Source organism: Colossoma macropomum, unplaced genomic scaffold, assembly GCF_904425465.1.
Source record: "Colossoma macropomum unplaced genomic scaffold, Colossoma_macropomum, whole genome shotgun sequence".
Lineage (NCBI taxonomy): Eukaryota > Metazoa > Chordata > Actinopteri > Characiformes > Serrasalmidae > Colossoma > Colossoma macropomum.
The window spans coordinates 1,496,434-1,518,109 of NW_023495007.1; the positions used below are offsets into that span (position 1 = coordinate 1,496,434).

The window sequence follows — 21,676 nt, forward strand, 5'->3', positions numbered from 1 at the left end:
ATGTAAAAAAAAAGCCTTTTATACGGTATGAACTGCTCTGCGTCTGATTCATAACAATTTTGTATGATGTGGAAACAAGTGGAGATTTGAGCATAAATGATAAATCAGCTTCAGTGCATGAAACCAGCCTACCAGCACCTCATTTACATATCATTTACATGAAGCACACCCTAATTCATGCAGATGTTTCAGTAGCCAGCCAATAAAACGACAGTGTTTGTCATGAAAGCTAATGGCCGTGCTCGTGGGTGGAGTTTGATGTCCAGCAGTGGGTGCACTCCTCCCCTGCTGACCAAACTTAAAATAAAACAAAATACTCAGTGTTGTTAACATAGTAGAGTGATTGTTTAGTGTAATTAATTCCCTAAAATAAACGCTGTATTATTGCAGTGTATGACCGAAGCTGTGTTTGTGAGTCAGTAGTATGAAACAAAAGCACAGTGTAATGTGTCTTTAAATGGAACATGAAATAGTTGCAGCACTTGTTTATATCAAAGTGCATGTAAAGTAAGTACATCCACTTTTGTACTGGACTGTCCTGCACACAAATTAGTATTATTGAAATTTTCTATTGTTGTTCTTATTGTTGCAATTACAGATTATGTTGATAATAGTTTTGGTTAATTAGCCACATATCCAGCATTTATGCCCAAATTTACATGCACTCCTACCAGATATGAGTACAGATATGCCAAGATGAATGTGATGAATAACAAAACCGTCCATGAATTTGTGTGCGCTCATCTTACGGTCAGATGTGACCATAAGCATCTTTAATGAACAAGAACCAAAGTGAGAAAAGTGAAGCAACTGAATATATGGAGGTGATGGAGAGTTAATTAACAGACAATTAGCGGGATTAACACATAAGTGCTAGTAAGTTATCACGTTACTTCTTTATATGAAGAAAAATACTTATTAGTTAATTAACAATGTAATAAGCAGCAATTAGCACACAGATAATGAGTAAGTAAGCCACAAACTAACGACAAACTAACTTATCAACTAACAGTGTACTTAATTACTAATTGATAAGTGCTTAATCAATTACTAAGTAATAGCTAATGCTTAATGAAGAGTTAACTAATAACTAAATAATGGGAAACTAATAGTTGATTATTATATATTTAATGATTGATTAGCGACCCTTAATGTAAAGTGTTACCATTAAATCTTCAGTTAAAAAGATCACAAGTAACTTAAATTTGTGTAAAAAAAAATAAATAAAAGATCTCTCTTCATTTGGACTTTTCCAAAAAGGTCATGGTAAAAGGAAAACAACTAAAGATACATCTACACTGCCTTTGAATGCTGGACAGGGTTACTGGCAGGCAGCAATTATGCAAACAGTAAATCTGGACATGTCTAAGTGCCTTTCTTCCAAACACTGATGGACAAGGATGCATGAGTTACATTGCAGACACAGCTGTGTTAATTCTGCATTCTGTCCTGATTTATCATTTATTGTACAGATTAATTAGAGAATCCATTACTGCATTTTTATTTCACTGCAAATGTATCATATTTAAGGATACAACCCTGTCTATAGAGGTTTGTGTTTGTAGTTTTTTTGCCGGTGTGCTTTTGAGGATGACGTAAACATAGGTCAGGTATAAATGTGTTTGATCTTTTCTGAAATTCTGCTCTAGAAGGTTTTGTTCTGCTACAGTAGGTATTGTATCAAACCATTGTGGATCAGTTTTTAACATCTTGTACTGTTGTTTCATATGTGTTGATTAGTTTTGATTGTCATTTGCTATTTATTTAGATTCTATTGATTTATTTAGAATGTTATTATCATTTTTATTTGCATTTGTGTTTTGATGATTTGTAGTGTGATGAACTGTTTGAAGGTTCTATAACTTTTTCTTACATTTTATTTAAGACCAGTCTCCTGACATGAGTACCGTGGTGTCCTTTGAGAATACTACATTCGTTCGCCCCCCAACATTTTACATTAATGGATTGTACAACATGCCACATGCAAAGTATTACTATATGTTTTTGTGTTTTGTGTACGCTGTGACTGTTTTAGGGAATTCTTTTATAATGGGTACTATTTGCCTGGCACGTACTCTGCACACAGCAAAGTATATAGCTGTCTTCAACTTGGCCTTGTCTGATCTCTTTGGAAGCTCTGCTCTCATTCCTAAGTATGCAGCAATGTTTCTTCTTGAGAACCAGTACATATCTTATGAAGACTGTATGACAAACCTGTTTTTTGTTTTTGTTTTTATGACCATGCAGTCATATACTCTGCTTGCTTTGGCCTTTGACAGAGTAATTGCTATATGTTTTCCTCTGAGGTATCATGCTATTGTCACTAAAGCCACAATGACTCTGATCATTGGTGTTATGTGGCTTATCTCTGTGGCTATTATGGTTGTTACTCTAGCTCTGCTTACCAGATTGTCCTTCTGTAGATCTACCACAGTTGGCAGTTATTTTTGTGATAATGGCCCTATCTTCAGACTAGCCTGTAATGATAATTCCCCTAATTTCATAATGGCCTATGTCTATGTTGCTATTGTGCTTTGCCTTCCGTTAACATTAATAGCTATCTCATATGTTTGTATTGGTGTTGCTCTGTGTAAGATCTCACATGGTGCTGAGCGAATCAAGGCTATGAAAACCTGCACTTCCCACCTCATATTAGTGGCAATGTTTTATCTACCAATTTTCAGCGTTTATATATCTGCTCTTACAACGCACATACATCCAAACACTAGAATAATCAACTCGGTCCTGACACAAACAATTCCACCCATGTTAAACCCCATCATATATTCTCTGAAGACAGAGGAGGTATTGCAGTCTATTAAATTACTCTACAAACGAATCAAGGAGAATTTTGCAATGGAAGATCCATTGGTAAGCATTGCAAAAAATTAGTATGAAATAATTGTAATTTGGCCTGCTGACAAAAAGAAACGAATTTTCTATTTTTTTTTCACTGAACTATAAGGCTCAAATGTATCTCTTCAGGCTGCCATTGTAATTACTTTTTTGTTATTAAAATAGACCCATGATTGTAGTTTAATCTACTGCATACTACTTGTTTGGTTAGCATTTAGAAATATATTTGATGAATGAACATTTGAATAACAAATACACTATACAGAGCCTAAATATTTATAAAATTATTCAAAAGAAGGTTTTGAACACCTATGTTTGTTCTTCAGGTATAGATTTTTTAGACATACAAAGAGATGAAACATAAAAATGTAAGGTGCAGTTAACAATGAAAGAAACAAACATAAAACGAGAAAATTATGTATTTTTTCAGTTAAATATAGTTTCCCATGCTCTTTGAAAGAGCTTCTTTTTTAAGAGTACAAAAAACCTTGATTCAGCTTTTGTATGGTGTATTTCACCCTGTCATCATGTCATGGTGGTGTATATTCACATTTTGTCTCAGCTTTCTACCTTAATCACAGACATTTAATACTTGTTGCAGATATTAAAGTACCATATTCTTTACTTGAATGTAGCAAGTTGGACGTTGACTCCTTTGTTAAAAATTTCCACGGTCAATATTATGTAGAATTGAATTTTCCTTATTTTTTTTTAATAGAAAAAGGTTGATATGGTGTGTAAACATTATTAAAATTTCAAAATGTAGCACTCACTCCTCAATACATATAGTCCATATATTCAACCAAAGCTGCTAACCAATGTGTTTACATATATATTTGATTGTGATACAGTTTAGGGCAGCAAATCAAAACAGAGACAATTTACACATATAAGTCTTAAAGATGCAGTGACAAAATAGTGTGCATAATTGAAAATTGGCCATGTAAAAATGAATTCTTTTTTAGTATATAAAACCATACAAATGTATCAAGTATCTTTCATGGGAAAAATAAAATACAAGTAAAATGTACAATATGGGCCCTTTAAACCCCTTTAAACAGATTTCAGATTGATCAGTCAAGGCCAATATAGTGTGAAATATATTTTTATTCATGTGTGTTTCAATCAAACAGTTTATGACAATAAGCAAGATCATTCTATCAGATAAAAGCGAACTACAAAATAACACTTGTGTTTCTTAGTTTTCAGAAATCATTGAACCTTTTGTGAAGAAAACAAATACCATAAAAGGCCCATCACTGTATCTTTTACTGTATCTTTTTTTTTTTAATTTTGTCAGAAACCACATCACCTATGGTGTGTCAGGATGATTGCAACAGTGGCCTTTCCTTACTGCAAATAAAATCTTTACTTAAAATGACAATAAATAACTTACATTTTTACAGAAACTCCATTTGGGCTTTTTTTCTCTTTATCGAATTGGTGCTAACACAAAGGATTATAGGAAATGAAAAGCTGCAAAATATAATCTTCATTGTCTTCCAATTTCAGCCAAACATGGCCATTTGTTTAATCTGAACCATACATTAGCACAGCTGGTATGAAGATCATGGTACATGGACAACGCCTTTTTTTCCAGGACACAGACTTCAGACAATCATCAGCATAGAGGTTGTGCAGTATCAACTACTTCTTTCTGGAAATAGCCTTGGTGGTTCATCAGAGGAACCTAAGTAAGTCTTCCAGAGGCACTTTCACTTGGTGAAACATAGCTTCCGCCTCAGCCATGAGTGCAAATCTTTCTTGTCAAAATCCAGTGATCATGCCTAGTATTGTGATAGAAAGGTCTGACCCCAGTAGCAGCTGATCATTCTAGGATATACCTTGAAAAGAGGCCCAACAGTCGAACACCACACAGACATTCTGTTTCCTTGGGTTGTGCACCCCGTGATGTGTATACAATACATTCCTGTCACTGTGGTTTGTGTCTTCATTTGGTATCTTCACAGTAAACCTTTTGGAGATTGTCACCATGAATGTGATGTAATCCGAGTAAAAAAATCTGCTCTTCATGAACTTCATTTTAAGATTAAGAGCTCACTGTTTCACAACGTGTCAGTTGTTAGGTATCCTAACTGCTCTATTCCTTAAAGGCAGTCCAATGCTTTAATGCCCATCCACTAGTTTAAAGTCTGTCTTTGCTGCTGTCTGTTCTGTCTTCCACCCCATGTTCAAATGTTTTGAGGAATATCATGTTCCTTTGAAAATGAGTTTCTCCAGCGACGACAGGGTGATCAACCTCTGTTTCTTTCACCAACAGTGCTGTGACAGCAAGCAGTGTTCCTGTTCTGCCCTCTTTATCTTTGATGGCACTGTTAGAAGCCTTCTTGCTGCTATAATGTGAGTGCTGGTCAGCTTTCACAGAAGTACGTAGGGCATGAAAAGTTGACTCACCTTGGATTAGAGTTTACCTAGCACCCTTTTTAACTTTGGAAATGTGGAAAAGTTGTGCGACCATTGTACTTTGGAATTAGACGCTGCTAGCGCTATTCGTAGTTAAATTTCTTCCTCTTGGTCCTTTAACTGAGCTTTCTGTCTCTCCCTCGCTTGCCTTTTTTTTAAAGTAGCCACTTTTGCAGTGCAGTTCTTCAGCCTTCAGTTTTGTAGATGATGAGATGAGGGCAGAACACCGTCACCAATTCCTCCTCTGTATTTCAACATGCCCACATGCTACCATGGATGCGCCATCTGCTGGAAGTAGCTCTGTTGCACCATGGCTTCTCTCTGTTGACAGACTTCTTTCCTCCACATCTGCATTGTTCTTTGAAATCTGTGAACTTTGCAACTTTTGCAATAATATTCAAATAATCGTTCATATTGTAATCATTAATCATCTAAACTTTGCTCTGCATGTGGTGACATACAGCCTCCTTTACATCCTTCAGGTGTAGGTTTATCCTGCTGTTCACTGTTATTCCCTTTTTCTAACTCTCCATCCAGGTTAACTGCTTTCAGTTAGCTTAACATTAGAACAATAATAATGATTGTGTTTAAAACAATTATAACTTATACAGTTATACACAATTTCCTCTAGCTGACCCAGCTGATTATGGTACTGTAATACTTCATAGGTCATCATAGTTAGGTATGGTATTTTGTATCACATTATGCACAAATACTGTTAAAAGTTTAGAATTATTTGTTATGCCAATATATGTTTTTTGCAATTACATTTATTAATAACTTATATAATGTAGATTGAACATTCAAGTACTTTAGGAACAACAAGAAATTATTATATAATAAATAATATTTAACAAATTCCTATTGTAAATATTTCTGCTTCATGATTTGAGAGCTACTTTTGAAGTAGACATTTTGGATATTCATTTAATTATAACCTCTTTCACAGCTTTTGTACAGATTGTACAGCTTTCTTTTTTTTAAAATCATCTTTAGAATTGTGTTTTTTAATTGTGTAATTCTGTACATTAAATGTTAGCAATTTAAATTTTGAGAGAATCTCTTACTGCATTGTAATGCACTGTGTGTATGCATTGTCTATGATTTCTGAAAATCTGCTCCAGAAGATTTTGTCCTTTGGCAAAAGGTATTGTATCAAACCAATGCAGATCAGTTTTTGACATCCTGTAGTCTTGTTTCATATGTATTGATTAATTTTACAGATACTGTCATTTCCATTCTCTTAATCATTTTTATTTGCACTTGCGTTTTGATGATTTGTACTTTAATGGCATCCTTGGCATCCCTTGACAAAGCAACATTACATTAACATTTAGTTGTTCATCACCCCACATTTTCCATCAGTGGATTGTCCAACATGTCAAATACAGCGTTACTATATGTTTTTATGTTTTGTGTACGCTGTGACTGTTTCATGGAATTCTTTTTTAATGGGCACTATATACCTGGTATTGGTTTTTGTATAAGTATAGCTGTGTAAGTATAGGTTTTTGTTTGTTTGTTTGTTTCTCATTATGATCATGCAGTCCTTTATTCGGTGTGCTTTGTGTTTTGACAGAGTAATTGCTATATGTTTTCCTCTGAGGTATCATGCTATTCTCACTAAAAGCCACAATGACTCTGATCATTGGTGTTATGTGGCTTTACTCTGTGATTATATTGATGTTGTGCTTTGTTTTCCATTGATGCTAATAGCTGTCTCATATGTTTATCGGTTGCGTATTGCTTAAGATCTCACATGGAACTGTGTAAATTAAGTGAATTAGCGCCTTTTTTTGCTGAATACTGCTGCTGTAGGAAGCTTGTGATCTCCAGACACATATGTGATAATCCTGCATTCTGTCCTGAATTATCATTTGTTATACAAATTTAATTAATGAGAGAACCCATTATTACATTTTTAAAATTTGCCATAAATGTATTCCAGTTCAGCACATAACCTTAAAGATTTTGGTTGTTTTGGAGGGTTACACAGGCACGTGTTTTATACAAGTTACAAATTCTTTTATCTCTATGTCTGTTGCCAGAATGTCCTTCTGTAGCTCTACCACAGTTTACAGCTATTTCTGTGATCATCTACAGACTAGCCTGTAATGATAATTCTCCTAATTCCATATTAGCTAATGTCTATATTGTATTGGTTTTGCATTGCTTAAGATCTAACATGGTTCTAAGTGAATTAAAGGTATGAATACCTGCACCTGCAGAGCTCTAGATATTGTTGACTGGCGCACCATCACTCCGGTCTAAGCCCCTGAACTCTGTAGCTCCTGTGATTGGTGGCCTCTCTGTGACTTTCCTCATGAGTCCCCTTCTTACTCTGATACTGAGTTTTGAGAGATAGGTTGTCTAGGCAATGCCTGTGTGTTATGCAGCTCCCATTTCCTCACAATTTGTCCAACAGTTCCCACTGGGATAACCAAACACTATTTTAACTTTTTTATAATAACCTCATTCTTAATGGTGTACAGCTTTCTCAATAAGAATTATCTACAGCTATTCATCATTCTGGACACATCTAATTTTTCAGCTTTCTGCACATTATTTGAAATCTATGAAGTATATTACTATAGTCATATTAGAATGATTACACCTGCAACATTCTTCTTCCTTTTCTTTTTCTTCTTCTTCTTCTTCTTCTTATTATTATTATTATTTAAAATATATAAAGTACATACAATTATATAAAACTGTGTGTGGTCTGGATTTTGCATTTTGCATTTACTTCCTAAGATTTTACCTGCATTTCCATTCTAAGTCCCAGTCCCACCCTGTTGGGTGCCATTCTGCCTCCAAACATTGTTACATTGCATCATAATCCTGCATTCTGTTCTGATTTATTGTTTATTATGCCAATTTAATGTATAAAATAATCCATTACTGCATTTTTTAAATCACTGCAAATGTATTCTATTAACATGTCTGTGGAGAGTTGAGGGTTGTTGTTTTTTTGTTTTGTTTTTTTTTTGGAGGTGTGCCTTCATGGATGACATAAACATGAGTTATAAATATGTTTGTCATCTCCTGAAAATCATTTCCAAAAGGTTCTGTTCTGCTGCAAAAGGTACAGTATCAAACCACTGTATGTCAGGTTTTTTAACACCCTGTACTGATTTTTTCATGCGTTCACTAATTTTACATAGATTGTCATTTGCTATTGATTTACCATGTATGATATACATTTAACTTACTATTTTTATTTGCATATATGTTTTGGAGATTTACAGTGTTATGAACTGTTTGAAGGTTCTATAACTAATCTTTTTTATATTTTATTTAAGACCAGTCTGCTGACATGACTTCCATGGTGTCCCTTGACAATGCAACATTTATTCGCCCCTCTACATTTTACATCAATGGATTGTACAATGTGCCTCACGCAAAGTATTACTACACATTTTTGTGTTTTGTGTACGCTGTGACTGTTTTAGGGAATTCTTTTATAATGGGCACTATATACCTGGCACGTACTCTGCACACAGCAAAGTATATAGCTGTCTTCAACTTGGCCTTGTCTGATCTGTTTGGAAGCTCTGCTCTTATTCCAAAGTATGCAGATATGTTTCTGCGTGAGAACCAGTACATATCTTATGAAGACTGTCTGACAAGCATGTTTTTTGTTTTTCTCTTTATGATCATGCAGTCCTTTACTCTGCTTGCTTTGTCCTTTGACAGAGTAATTGCTATATGTTTTCCTCTGAGGTATCATGCTATTGTCAACAAAACCACAATGACTCTGATCATTGGTGTTATGTGGATCATCTCTGCAACGATTATGTCTGTTTCTATAGCTCTGGTTACCAGACTGTCCTTCTGTAGATCTACTACAGTTGGCAGTTACTTCTGTGATCATGGCCCAATCTTCAGACTAGCCTGTAATGATAATACTCCAAGTTACATAATGGTCTATGTCTTTATTGCTGTTGTGCTTTGCATTCCATTAACACTAATAGCTTTCTCATATGTTTGTATTGGCTTTGCACTGCTTAAGATCTCACAGGGTGCAGAGCGGATTAAAGCTATGAAAACCTGCACTTCCCACCTCATATTAGTGGGCATGTTTTATCTACCCATCTGCAGCATTTATATATCTGCTCTTACAACATATCTACATCCAAATACTAGAATAATCAACTCAGTCCTAACACAAGCAATTCCGCCTATGTTAAACCCCATTATATATTCTCTGAAGACAGAGGAGGTATTGCAGTCTATTAAATTACTCTATAAACGAATCAAGGTAAATTTTGCAACAGAAGAGCCCATGAAAAGCATAGCAAAGAATTAAATGATATAATAAATGTAGTTTGGCTTACTGTCATAAATCAAAGAATTCTGCAATGTTTTTTCACTCAGTAAAAAGATTTAAATGTGTTCCTTCAGGTTGACAATGTTATTACTTTTTCATTATCATTAAAATAGACCCACGATTGTAGTTTTTAACATTCAGGTATATATTTGAATAAATGCATTTTAAATAAATGTCTATGCACTGCTTAAATATTTATTAATATGTTCCAAAAAGTGTTGGACCCTCATGGTTGTTCTTCAGGTTTACAGTTATTTATCCATTATTTTCTGCAGGGGCAATTGCCATAGCAACAAAAACAGATAAACAACAACAGATTTTTTTTTTTTTTTATTTATTGTAGTTCCACATTCTCACTATGCTCATAAGTGAGTGTATGAGCATGTTGAGAAAAAAAGGAAAAATTTGATTCAGCCTTTGTATGGCATGTTTTACTCTGTCATAGTGTCACATTCATCTCGGCATTAAACCTGAATCACAGACATTTGATGCTTGTAACAGACATTCAAGTAACATATTCTTCTTTGAATGTTGCAGGTGATGATAACTTTTTCATTAACAATTTAAAAGACCCATATAATAAATACAGTTTTAAAGCTGTTTTTTTTAATGTTTGACGGTGTATGTAAATATTGTTGAAGTTTCTTAATGTAGCGTTCACTCCTCAGTTCATACAGTCCATGTATGCAAACATAGCTGCAAAAACTGCCCTTTTTGATTTCACTGTTTTTGTGACTTACTTAAACCAGTGCCTGTAAATATAGCTGCCTTTTATGTCTACAACAGATAAGACTCACAGATTCACACTGAACTAATAAGGAGTGTTTTAGCCTAGCCGGTTTTAATTGAGGCACAATAAAGAGCAGCCAGTTTGACCAGAGACCATTTCCCTATATCTGTCTTGAGGGCACAATAACAAAACATCCTCTTTAATTGTAAAAGGTTTAAAAATTATTATATTAAAACTATGGCTGTTTTTGGTAAATTAAACATGCAAAGTAATAAGTATCTATTAGGGGAAAAGCTACAATGCAAGAAAAATGTAGGCCTTTTAAAAGTTGTATTTGAAGATTGGTGGATCCTGTTAGCTATGTGCTAACCTGGTCAGCATACAATAATGAAGACACACCATTTAGCTCACAAAGAGCCTGTCACCAAAAACAGCTGGATCAGTTACTAATCAAGCAATTTAGTGATAGGTGACATCACTGTTTTACACTGTCCATCAGAAATGTCTGTATGTGAAAATTTAGCAGTGATGATGAATGTATGAGTATGTTTGGTTATTTGACTAGGATAGGACGTTTGGTCAATTTGTTTCACATTTGTAACATTTGACATTTATGGCGTGACCTGGAGGCCTAGTTTTAATAGTCACAGTTTGCCATTTTAACCAATCAGGAACGAGATAAGGCCTGTCAAACATCTTCTCACTGTAAATATATTCTTTCCATTTAATCACCATGTTTTGCAGCTCTCTGTATTATCTACCTCTATATGAGAGAAGCATGCTGCTGCATTGATTGCTTGATGCACTGGGTAAGCATCCAAGTGAGTGTACAAGCACATTCAAAACAGAATTTAGATAATGACAATAAAAGGCCACTAAAGTATGATGTATATCCCTTTTTATGTGTTTTGCTGATCAAAAATTTGTTCTTGACAATAAAAGTATTTTTTAGCTCTGGGAAATCATTAGACCTTCTCTGAAGAACTACAAAGCCCTAAAGGTTCACCGCTGCATCTGTAACTAAAATGTGATTGGTCATGATATATAATCTATAGAATATAACATCCTAGATGATTGTTTATACTTAATTGTTTATACTTAATCTCACAACAGAAACATATCTACATCCAAATACTACAGCATAGAATGTTGAATGTAAACTGTATCTGTCGCACTATGATTTATTACCACCTTTAATCTAACCCTGGCAGAATGAATTATTTGACCTTTGACCTCTAGGTCATTAACGAGATTTTGTCAAAAGCTGCATCTCCTATTGTGTGTGTCAGGATGCACGCTACAGTGGCCTTTTCCCATTAGAAAGGGGACACCAGCCCCCCTGCCCCTGTGTCCAAACCGTCCCACCTGGTGGAACATCTCACAACTAATTAGGTTAATTAGCATAAGGTCTGTAACATGACTGGGTATAAAAGAGCATCCCAGAGAGTCTGAGCCTTTCAGAAGTAAAGATGGGGAGAAGTTCACCACTCTGCGTAAATAGTGCAACAATTCAAGAATTACATTTCTGAACGTAAAATAGCAAAGAGCTTAAGGATTTCATCATCTACAGTACATAATATCATTAAAAGATTCAGAGAATTCAGAGAAATCTCTGTATGCAAGAGACAAAGCTGAATTTCCATGATTTTCATGCACTGCATTAAAAACAGACATGATTCTGTAGTGAAAATCACTGCTTGGGCTCTGTAATACTTCTGAAAACCATTGTCTGTGAACACAATTCGTCACTGTATCCACAAATGCAAGTTAAAACTCTACTATGCAATGAAAAAACAATATATAAACAGGATCCAGAAACATCGCCGTCTTCTTTGGGCCCAAACTCATTCAAGATGGACTGAGGTGAAGTAGAAATATGTCCTGTGGTCTGACAAATCAAAAATACCAAACACCTAGGTATTATTTTATATAATTTTGCTGTCTTGTGCATGTTTATAACCTTATTAGTTAGCATTTGTAATTTTATTAAAATCTCATTCTTTTACAGTTTTCTCAGTAATGCTAGAATCATCTACAGCCCTTCTTTCTGAACCCATCTATTTGAAATTGATGAAGCACAGTACTATAATTATATTAGAATAATTTTACCTGCAACATCATTATTAGTTTGGGTGGCCTGGATTTTACCTACATTTCCAGTCCCACCCTGTTGGGTGCTATTCTGCCTCCAAACACTGCTGGTAGTGGGAAACGTGTTAGATTGCAGATACAGCCATCATAATCCTGCATTCTGTCCTGATTTATTATTTATTATGCCAATTAAATGTGTGGGAGAATCCATTATTACATTTTTTAATTCACTGCAAATGTTTTCTAGTCTATCATACAAAGATGTCTACAGAGAGTTGTGTTCTTTATTTATTTATTTATTTTGGAGGCGTGCTTTCAAGGGTGACATAAATGTAAGTTATAAACGTGTTCATGTGTGAACATCATCTTCAAAAGGGTTTTGTCTTACTGCAAAAGGTATTGTATCTATCCATTGTAGATCAGTTTTTAACATCCTGTATTCCTTTTCTCCATTATAGAGATTCTCATTTCTTCTATTGATTTACTTTTCATGATAGATATTTATTTGATTATTTTTATTTGCATATATTTGAAGATTCATAATGTCATGAACTGTCTGAAGGTTCTATAATTGCTCTTTCTTGCATTTTATTTATGACCAGTCTCCTGACATGACTTCTGTCGCATCCTTTGACAATGCAACATTTATTCGTCCACCTACATTTTACATCAGTGGATTGTACAATGTGCCACATGCAAAGTATTACTATATATTTATGTGTTTTGTGTACGCTGTGACTGTTTTAGGGAATTCTTTTATAATGGGTACTATATATCTGGCACGTACTCTGCATACAGCAAAGCATATAGCTGTTTTCAACTTGGCCTTGTCTGATCTGTTTGGAAGCTCTGCTCTTATTCCAAAGTATGCAGATATGTTTCTGCGTGAGAACCAGTACATATCTTATGAAAACTGTCTGGCAAGCATGTTTTTTGTATATCTCTTTATGATCATGCAGTCCTTTACTCTGCTTGCTTTGTCCTTTGACAGAGTAATTGCTATATGTTTTCCTCTGAGGTATCATGCTATTGTCACCAAAACCACAATGACTCTGATCATTGGTGTTATGTGGATCATCTCTGCAACTATAATTGGTGTTTCTATAGTTCTGATTACCAGACTGTCCTTCTGTAGATCTACTACAGTGGGCAGTTATTTCTGTGATCATGGCCCTATCTTCAGACTAGCCTGTAATGATAATACTCCAAGTTACATAATGACCTATATCTATATCACTGTTGTGCTTTGCATTCCATTAACACTAATAGCTGTTTCATATGTTTGTATTGGTGTTGCACTGCTAAAGATCTCACACGGTGCAGAGCGAATTAAAGCTATGAAAACCTGCACTTCCCACCTCATATTAGTGGCCATGTTTTATCTACCCGTCTGTAGCATTTATATATCTGCTCTTACAACATATCTACATCCAAATACTAGAATTATTAACTCTGCCCTAACACAAACAATTCCACCTATGTTAAACCCCATCATATATACTCTGAAGACAGAGGAGGTATTGCAGTCTATTAAAGTACTCTACAAACGAATCAAGGTGAACTTTGCAATGGAAGATCCTGTGAAAAGTGTTGCAAAGAATTAAATGATGTAATAACTCTTGTTTGGTTTACTGTCATAAATCAAAGAACTTTCCCCTGTTTATTCACAGATTTTTTTTGTTTGTTTTTATTAGTAGTAATTTTATTGTTATTATTAAAATGATTTGTTGTTGAAAGACAACTTTTGAGATAACAAAAAAACAAAAAAACATGTGTGTATTCACATTTTATCTCTGCTTTCAACCTGAATCACAGGCAGAACAGAACAGACATTCAGTCACCATATTCTTTACTTTGAATGTTGCCACTTGATGTTATCCCCTATTTTAATATTATTGGTGGTATGTAAACATTGTTAATGCTTCAGAATGTCCATTTTCAGTTCATACAGACTATACATGCAAGCAAAGCTGCAAAAACAGCCCTTTTGATTTCACTGTGTTTGTGATGTCATGTAAACCAATTCATTTACACATATCCACCTATTTATGTATTGTAGGTAAGCCTCACCTGTTCAAAGTGAAATGTCTTTTATTACAGATGGGTTGAGAGGAACGGAATATAGTTTTTCCAGGACACAGTGCTACATTTAACATAGAACAGCAGCAGACAACCAATAAATACAGACAAACTACAAAACCACTATACAATAAATTATTCTGTACACAAAAACAATAACTATACAACTGTACAACCATTAACCATTGCACAACAGACCAAAATCAACCAGCTGTTGGTCCTCAGCAGCAATAATATTTGTATGTGTATTTTGTAATCAGTATACTTATAACTAACAATAGTACTTTTCTAATACAACCACAAAGATTAATAAAATTGCAGAGTTTGAGGCACCAGTTCAATGAGAATGCTTAAAAATGCTTAAAATTCCACCAGGGAAATCTGTTCAGCAGTCTGGCTGCTGCAAGAAATTGTTCAGTCTGGAGGAATTAGATGCTCTGTAGCCCTGTTCCAGATGGGAGTGATGTAAACAGTCTGTGTGATGAATGAGAGGGATGCTTCCTGATGCTGCATGCTTTCCTTTGTACACCATTTGGTGTAAATGTCCTTAATGGCAGGAAAGGTACTTTACTACTCTGTGCGGTACTTTACTACTCTGTGCGGTACTTTCCTGTCTGAGACCGAGCAGTATCCATGTCAAACAGTGATGCTGTAGGTCAGGATACTCTCATATGAAGCTTTTGTAGAAGCAGTTGAGGTGTGCAGCCAGCCTTCTTCAGTCTCCGTAGAAAGCAGAGGCACTGTTGTGCATTCTTCATTAAGGAGGGGGTATTCAGGGACCAGAAGAGATTGTCAGTGATGTGCACTTCAAGAAACTTGAAGCTCCACTGCTGTCCCATTTATGTGCAGAGTGTGAGTCATTCCTGTCCTTCTAAAGTTCATAGTCCTCCCTTTAGTCCTGGTGATATTCAGAGAGAGATTGTTATCTCTGCACCAGTACTCCAGCTGCCTTATTTCCTCTTTGTAGTCTTGTTGAAGATGAGCCCCATGACTGTAGTGTCATCAGGATATTTAATAATGTAGATGCTGTAATGTTCGTTGATGCAGTCATGGGTGAGCAGAGTGTACTGCAGAGGACTGGGGGGCAAGTGAGATAGTCTGTTCTAGATCCTGACTCTCTGAGTTCTGTTCCTCAAGAAGTCTTGAATCCAGTTGCAGAAAAATGAGCTTAGTGGAGTTTACTGACTAGCTTCCTGGGTATGATGCTGTTAAACAATGAGCTGAAATCAATAAACAGCATTATAACATAGGTGTCCTTGTTGTCCAGATGTGATTGGGCCAGGTGGATAGCAGTTATGGTGTCCCCAGTGAAGCAATTTTGTCGGTAGGCATATTGATGGGGGTCTGGTGTTGATGGAATGGATTCCTTAATGTGTGCCATGACCAGGTGCTCAAAGCACTTCATGACAATTAGGGTTAGTGCAACCGAGCAGAAGGCATTAAGGCTAGTGACAGAGGACTTCTTTGACACTGGAATGATGGTGGCCAATTTAAAGCATGTTGGGACAGCAGTCTGAATCTGAATTGCAACATTGCAGGCTTTGAGAAAGGAACAGGCCTGCTGCATTCAGCCCATGCTTCTGGTTTGGTTGTAGGGTGACAGTTCTTGTGATCCCTACATCATCCACACTCTGGCTTATATATAGCCAGTGACAGACATGCATAATCCTATGCATAAAGTCTATGTGATCCCCACAGGTAGCAGCATCCTTGAACATGCTCCAGTCAGTGCAAGTGAAACAGTCCTGTAGCAGTGAAACTACTCCTTGTGGTTTTTGTGACTGGTTTCTCTCTTTTCAGTAGTGGTTGATATGTAGGTATTAGCATCACACTGATGTAATTATTATTAGGTAGGCTGAAAAAAAATTAGCATAGAGACAAATTATGACATTAGAGAATTTGTTTAAAATAGGATAACTAATAACCTTGACGGTATTCAGAAATCATTTGAACAATATTACAAATCTCTATATACTCAACCAGATAAAATCAATGGGTTCACTTGTCCAGTTCCAAAATTCTTTAGACCTTCCTTCTATTGGTACAGAAAATCATGATAAACTTATTTCATCAATATTGTGTAAGAAAATTGATAATACAGTTTCAAGCCTCGATACTAATAAATCACTGTTTACTGATGGGTTTTCTCTGGAGTGGTATAAACCTATAAGAGAACAATTTCTTCCTTTGATTAAATCCTGCTTCAATCAAATTTTGAAAAAGGGATCTCTACTCCAAACTTGGGAGGAAGCCTTTATAGCAACATGCCAGTCGCCTGAACCGGGTCTCGATGACAGCCACGAGAGAGGGTGGGAAGGTGGTGCCTGAGCCTCACACATCGACAAAGGCCATGAAAGAGCGGAAGAACGACGACAGGCACAAGCATGAGGATGACTTCTAAGTCCTGAACCTTGTCTCCTGGGCCCCATCTCCTGGTCCACAGCGAGGCCAATGTACTACATTTCACTTTCAGTCCCAGTGGCCAAGCTGCGGAGCAAGGGTGGTGACCCAGGAGGTGGAGCAGCAAACGTTCTTAAACTCTCAGCTTATGACAAGATTACAAATTGTATGCATCAATATTGACTAGAAGGATGGAGACAGTGATTCCTCTCCTGATTGATGAGGACCTGAAAGGTTTTATAAAGAATAAGCAAAGATAAAGCCCTAGATAATGTAAGTAGAGTGATCCACATAATTTTACCACTTTAATAATGAAAAAAATTGTTATATTCTATTCAGCCTAGATATTGAAAAATCTTTTGATTCAGCAATTTGGAAATTTCTTTGTCAAGTTATGATCAGGTTTGAGTTTTGTAAATATTTTATATAATGTATACATACACTTTGTTCCTCTCCAGTGGCAAGGATTAAGGTGAATGGAAGTTTATCTAACCCTATAGTTTTGCAGTGTGGATGTAGACAGGGTTGCCCAGCCAGCCCAGCTTTGTTTAATCTTTTAATTGAACCAATGGCCCAAAGCTTTGGTGGCCTTGGAGGTGTCAGTGCTGTGAGAGAGAGAGAGCGTCATGCTGGGTGGCGCCGTGAGCCTGGGCTGGTGGCAAGACCGATGCCAGCTAAGGAGATTCAGCAGCAGCCATGGGCAGGGGGCCAAGTGAGGCATGGACTACAAACAGTTCATCACGCTTGCCATCAGGAGCTTGCTGATATCGCTACTGCGAACAGCATGCTTGCACACCGCGAGTGGCACATCACACAACTGGAAGGTGACCATTGTCTAGCTTAGATCAGTTAACAGTGGTGGAGGCATGCAGAAACAGCATTTGGAAGACAGTGAGAGCGGAAGGGCAAGTATGAGCACCATCGTGCTTTCCCTGTCCCTACCCTCCAGTTGTGAGGGACTTAATGTGGTGTGCTGTGGGGAGCTCTACAATACACTGGAGGAGCCATACTGCTCACTGCATGCTCACTGCTGAGGAGTAAATGCACCGCAGCATTTGTTTTCGCAGGACTGTGCATGTCCCCAAGATGGAGGAGTTTAAGTATCTCAGGGGCTTGTTCACAAGTGATGGGAAGAGGGATCATGAGATTGGCCGCAGGCTGGGACAGGCGGCAGCAGTAATGCAGTCACTGTATGGGACTGTAGTGGTGAAGAGGGAGCTGAGCCGTAAGGCAAAGCTCTCTGTTTACTGGTTGGTCTACATCCCAACCCTCACCTATGGACATGAGCTGTGGGTAATGACCGAAAGAATGAGATCATGGATACAAGTGGTGGAAGTGAGCATTCTTTGCAGGGTGGCGGGCTACACTCTACTTGATAGGGTGAGGAGCTCAGTCATCCGGGAGGAGCTCGGAGTAGAGCCGCTACTTCTCTGCCTTGAGAGGAGCCAGTTGAGGTGGCTCGGGCATCTGATCCGGATGCCCCCTCGAAGCCTCCCGCTGGGGGTGTACCAGGTATGATGTACTGCAACGAGACCCCAGGGTTGTCCTAGGACCTGCTGGAGGAATTACATCTCCAAGTTGGGAGCAACTGGGGGTCCCCTGGAATGAGCTGGAGGAGGTTGCGCGGGACAGGGTCGTCTGGGATTCTCTGCTCTCCCAACTGCTACTTTGATCTTATCTTCATCTGCAGGATGCTAAGAAATTGATCCATGCTTTTGTTTTCTTGACTTGGCAATTGTAGTGCACTGTTCATGGGGCGTCCTAAAAGCACAACAAACAACTTGTGCAAAATGCAGGAATATTAATACAGACTAGAATTTTATATGTTTTTTCAAATCTCTTAATGGTTTAGCATCTTCATGCATTTCTGAGTACCTGATAGAGATTATGTTTCAAATTGTGTTTGAAGATCATCTAGTTCTAGCCTTTTGAAATGTCAGCTCACCTTCTCTGCTTTCGCCCCCCCGCCCCATCCATCAGCAGAACAGAATGTCAAGCATGAGTGCCTTTCAGAGTTTCGTGTCTTTGACTTTTGACAGCAAAGGCAGGGCCCCAAGAAGCCTGAATATTCCTGCCCAAAGAGGAGAGGGACTGGCAGGTCAGACATAATCCTCATTGTGAGGGGCCACTCATTGTTCTCATCAACTAACCACACTTTGGCTGTTGGCATGTAATTTATATCACTATACACACCTGTTCTAGTGCCTATTTGTTTGTGCCCTGTTTGTGTCCGTAGCCTCATTGCGAAGTATTGTATCGGTCTACTGTGCATTACCAAGCCTTTATTTCTGTGTTTGGCTTCCTGGTTTGTTTTCTTGCTTGTTTTCTCGAGATTCTAGCCTGACCTCTTTTTGACCCTTTTTTGTCTTTCATGTAGTGATCTTCAGCTCATGTTCTCTCATTCTGATTTAGCTTAGCCTGCATTGCCCCATTTGCCATTAGGACTGTTGTCTGTTTTTGTACTGCATTCATTGTATCCAGGCTTACTGATAAAGCTTGATCTCAGAAATGCTTACAACCTGATCAGAATTAGAAAAGGAGATGAATTGAGGACTGTGTTCGTGACCACTAGGGGGCACTATGAATACACTGTGATGCCATTCGATTTGTCCAAAGCACCTTCAGTATTCCAGTTGTTCATTACTGACGTGCTCAGAGGCATGATAGGCAACTCCATTATTGCATACATAGATGACATTTTAATTTATTCACCAGATTATGACACTCATGTTGAGCAGAGCTGGAATGTTCTCCAACGTCTTCTCGAAAATCAGCTGTACATGTAGGGGGAAAAGGTGAATTTTGTAACAGGTTTTGCAATTTTTTTAAAATTATTATTGCTAGAACCTTATGTGAGGGTGTGAGGTAACCCGGATTTATTTGAAGTCTACAGACCAGGGCAAGAGAGAGAAACGCTCGCACCAAGGATGCTTCAGATGCTTCACCGTCAGTGATTGGGCGGAGGCGTCTCGTGGCCGTCTGACGGTGAAGCTTGGGCAGCCTTTCGATGGTCAATCTGTTCACAGATCAGTGCATGGCTCTGGGTGCGATGCTGGGTCTCCGTGGCGTCAGAACCGCTCCCACTCCGCTGGCGAGGTTCAGGTTGCAATCAGTGTTCTGAGGCTGGTGATACTAATTTGACTAACTGCTTCTCTTTAGCAGAATCGAAAGTTATGGATATATTCCCTCTGGCCAGAGATATCCACCTTCCTTCTCTGAGGGTGGTTCCAACTTAAGGTGTGTAGACGAACAGGCAAGTTACAAAATAAACAAAGGTTTCAGATCTGAAAATTTAGCGTCCTAATACTTCTGACCTATCTTTCTGACCTAGGCCGGCACTCCCAAATTTTGCAGTGCACTCTGGTTTTGCTCGGCTGGAGACCCTACCCTTTGGAGGTGGTGCCAGAGTGCTGATAGGTTCTCCTCACCTAAGGTTCTCTGATTGGTTGTGCATAGTTTGAGGAATGCCTTCCCCAAAATCACTGCCTCCTTTGTTTCAGCTAGTTTAAACAAAGAAAAAGAACATTTCTATATCACCCAATTGGTTTAACTTTCAAAATCAATTAGGATATTCAGGCATGTTTCTAAGAGAGAGTTTAACCCTTGTTACCTGATACACAATACATGTCAAAGAACACAGGTAATATTTGCCCCAATGCATGAAAAAAAAAAATAAAATCAACAATAAAAAGAAAGGAACAAAGGAAGAAAGAAAAGACAACCACATTCAGGATACATCTTGGTCAATGGTCTAAACTCATAGCAATTAAATGGTTGGGTCTGACTGTTATCAAAGTTATACTCTACGTATTTCTAGCGCGTAACAATAGAAAAAGATACCGGTAATATCTAGGTACTACCCAACAACAAGATTAATACCACAAGTAGTATTACTTACAGATCATAGAAACGTCGATAATCAAGCAAACAAAGCACGAAGTTTCTGGCTTCTTATAAGCACAAGTCCTTATGGTGGTGATGCGGTAATTTGCGGTTTCACCCCTTGGGGGTGCTGTGGGTCCATGCTTGAGATCCCTAGGGAATTTAGAAAGTTGGAATTTTGCCGTCCAAAGTCGTACAAATTCCGTTTTGGTATGTCTAGTTTAGTTAAAAAGAGTTCTATCGAATGGTTGCAGTTTGGAGTGGACAAACACCTTAGAAATGTACTTTCTGTTACTTAAGATAAAAAGTTGTCCACAGTGCTTTGGGGAGCCATCTGCCACATTCCAGCGTAGGTGTCCTGCTGCCCTCCAGGTCAAAGGAGGCGCGGGGGCTGGTTCTCGATTCAGCTGTAAATCAGCTTTATGCCTCACTCCTAGACTTGCTGGAGCCAAAAGGCCCTTAACTTTTGGGTACACTCTGCTTGAGGTAAAGTTTCAGCCAGTGTTCGCTACATCTCCCCCCCACGGTTTGAAGGTGATTACCAGGACTTCAGACCGCTGGTGCGATGGTGGCTGTAAACAGTGGTTAGTGGACACCAACAATTATACAGTCAGGTGGACGCCATTCTGTAGGTCTAATGGGGGTAAGCCTGTATGTCACTGATTGAACATGACTAGGTTGATGTGGTCATTTGTTAGTTATAGGTTGACAAAGCATCCTTGATGGCAAGTTTAAACCTCAACAGTGGCCAATGATTTGTTTGCGTAGCAGTCACTGGGCGACGAGAACATTCTGTACCAAGAGATAAGACTAGATAAATGGGGAGCTTTCCCATGGGTAGGCTCTCCATTGAGGACCTGTCTCCCTGTAACATATCAGCCAGG

General features: G+C 37.7%; 3 protein-coding genes across 3 annotated transcripts; all 3 read left to right on the forward strand.

Annotated features, from left to right (window-relative positions):
- The first annotated feature begins 1,899 nt into the window (after positions 1–1,899).
- LOC118800876 (olfactory receptor 1571-like) lies at positions 1,900–2,892 on the forward strand. The gene has a single exon (XM_036561039.1). It carries the CDS (start codon positions 1,900–1,902, stop codon positions 2,890–2,892), a length of 993 nt encoding a protein of 330 aa, XP_036416932.1.
- Positions 2,893–8,351: 5,459 nt separating this feature from the next.
- LOC118800879 (olfactory receptor 1571-like) lies at positions 8,352–9,589 on the forward strand. The gene has a single exon (XM_036561042.1). The coding sequence runs from the start codon at positions 8,597–8,599 to the stop codon at positions 9,587–9,589; it is 993 nt and encodes a 330-aa protein (XP_036416935.1). The 5' UTR covers positions 8,352–8,596.
- A 3,453-nt stretch (positions 9,590–13,042) lies between these two features.
- Positions 13,043–14,035, forward strand: LOC118800868 (olfactory receptor 1-like). The gene has a single exon (XM_036561030.1). It carries the CDS (start codon positions 13,043–13,045, stop codon positions 14,033–14,035), a length of 993 nt encoding a protein of 330 aa, XP_036416923.1.
- Positions 14,036–21,676: the final 7,641 nt, after the last annotated feature.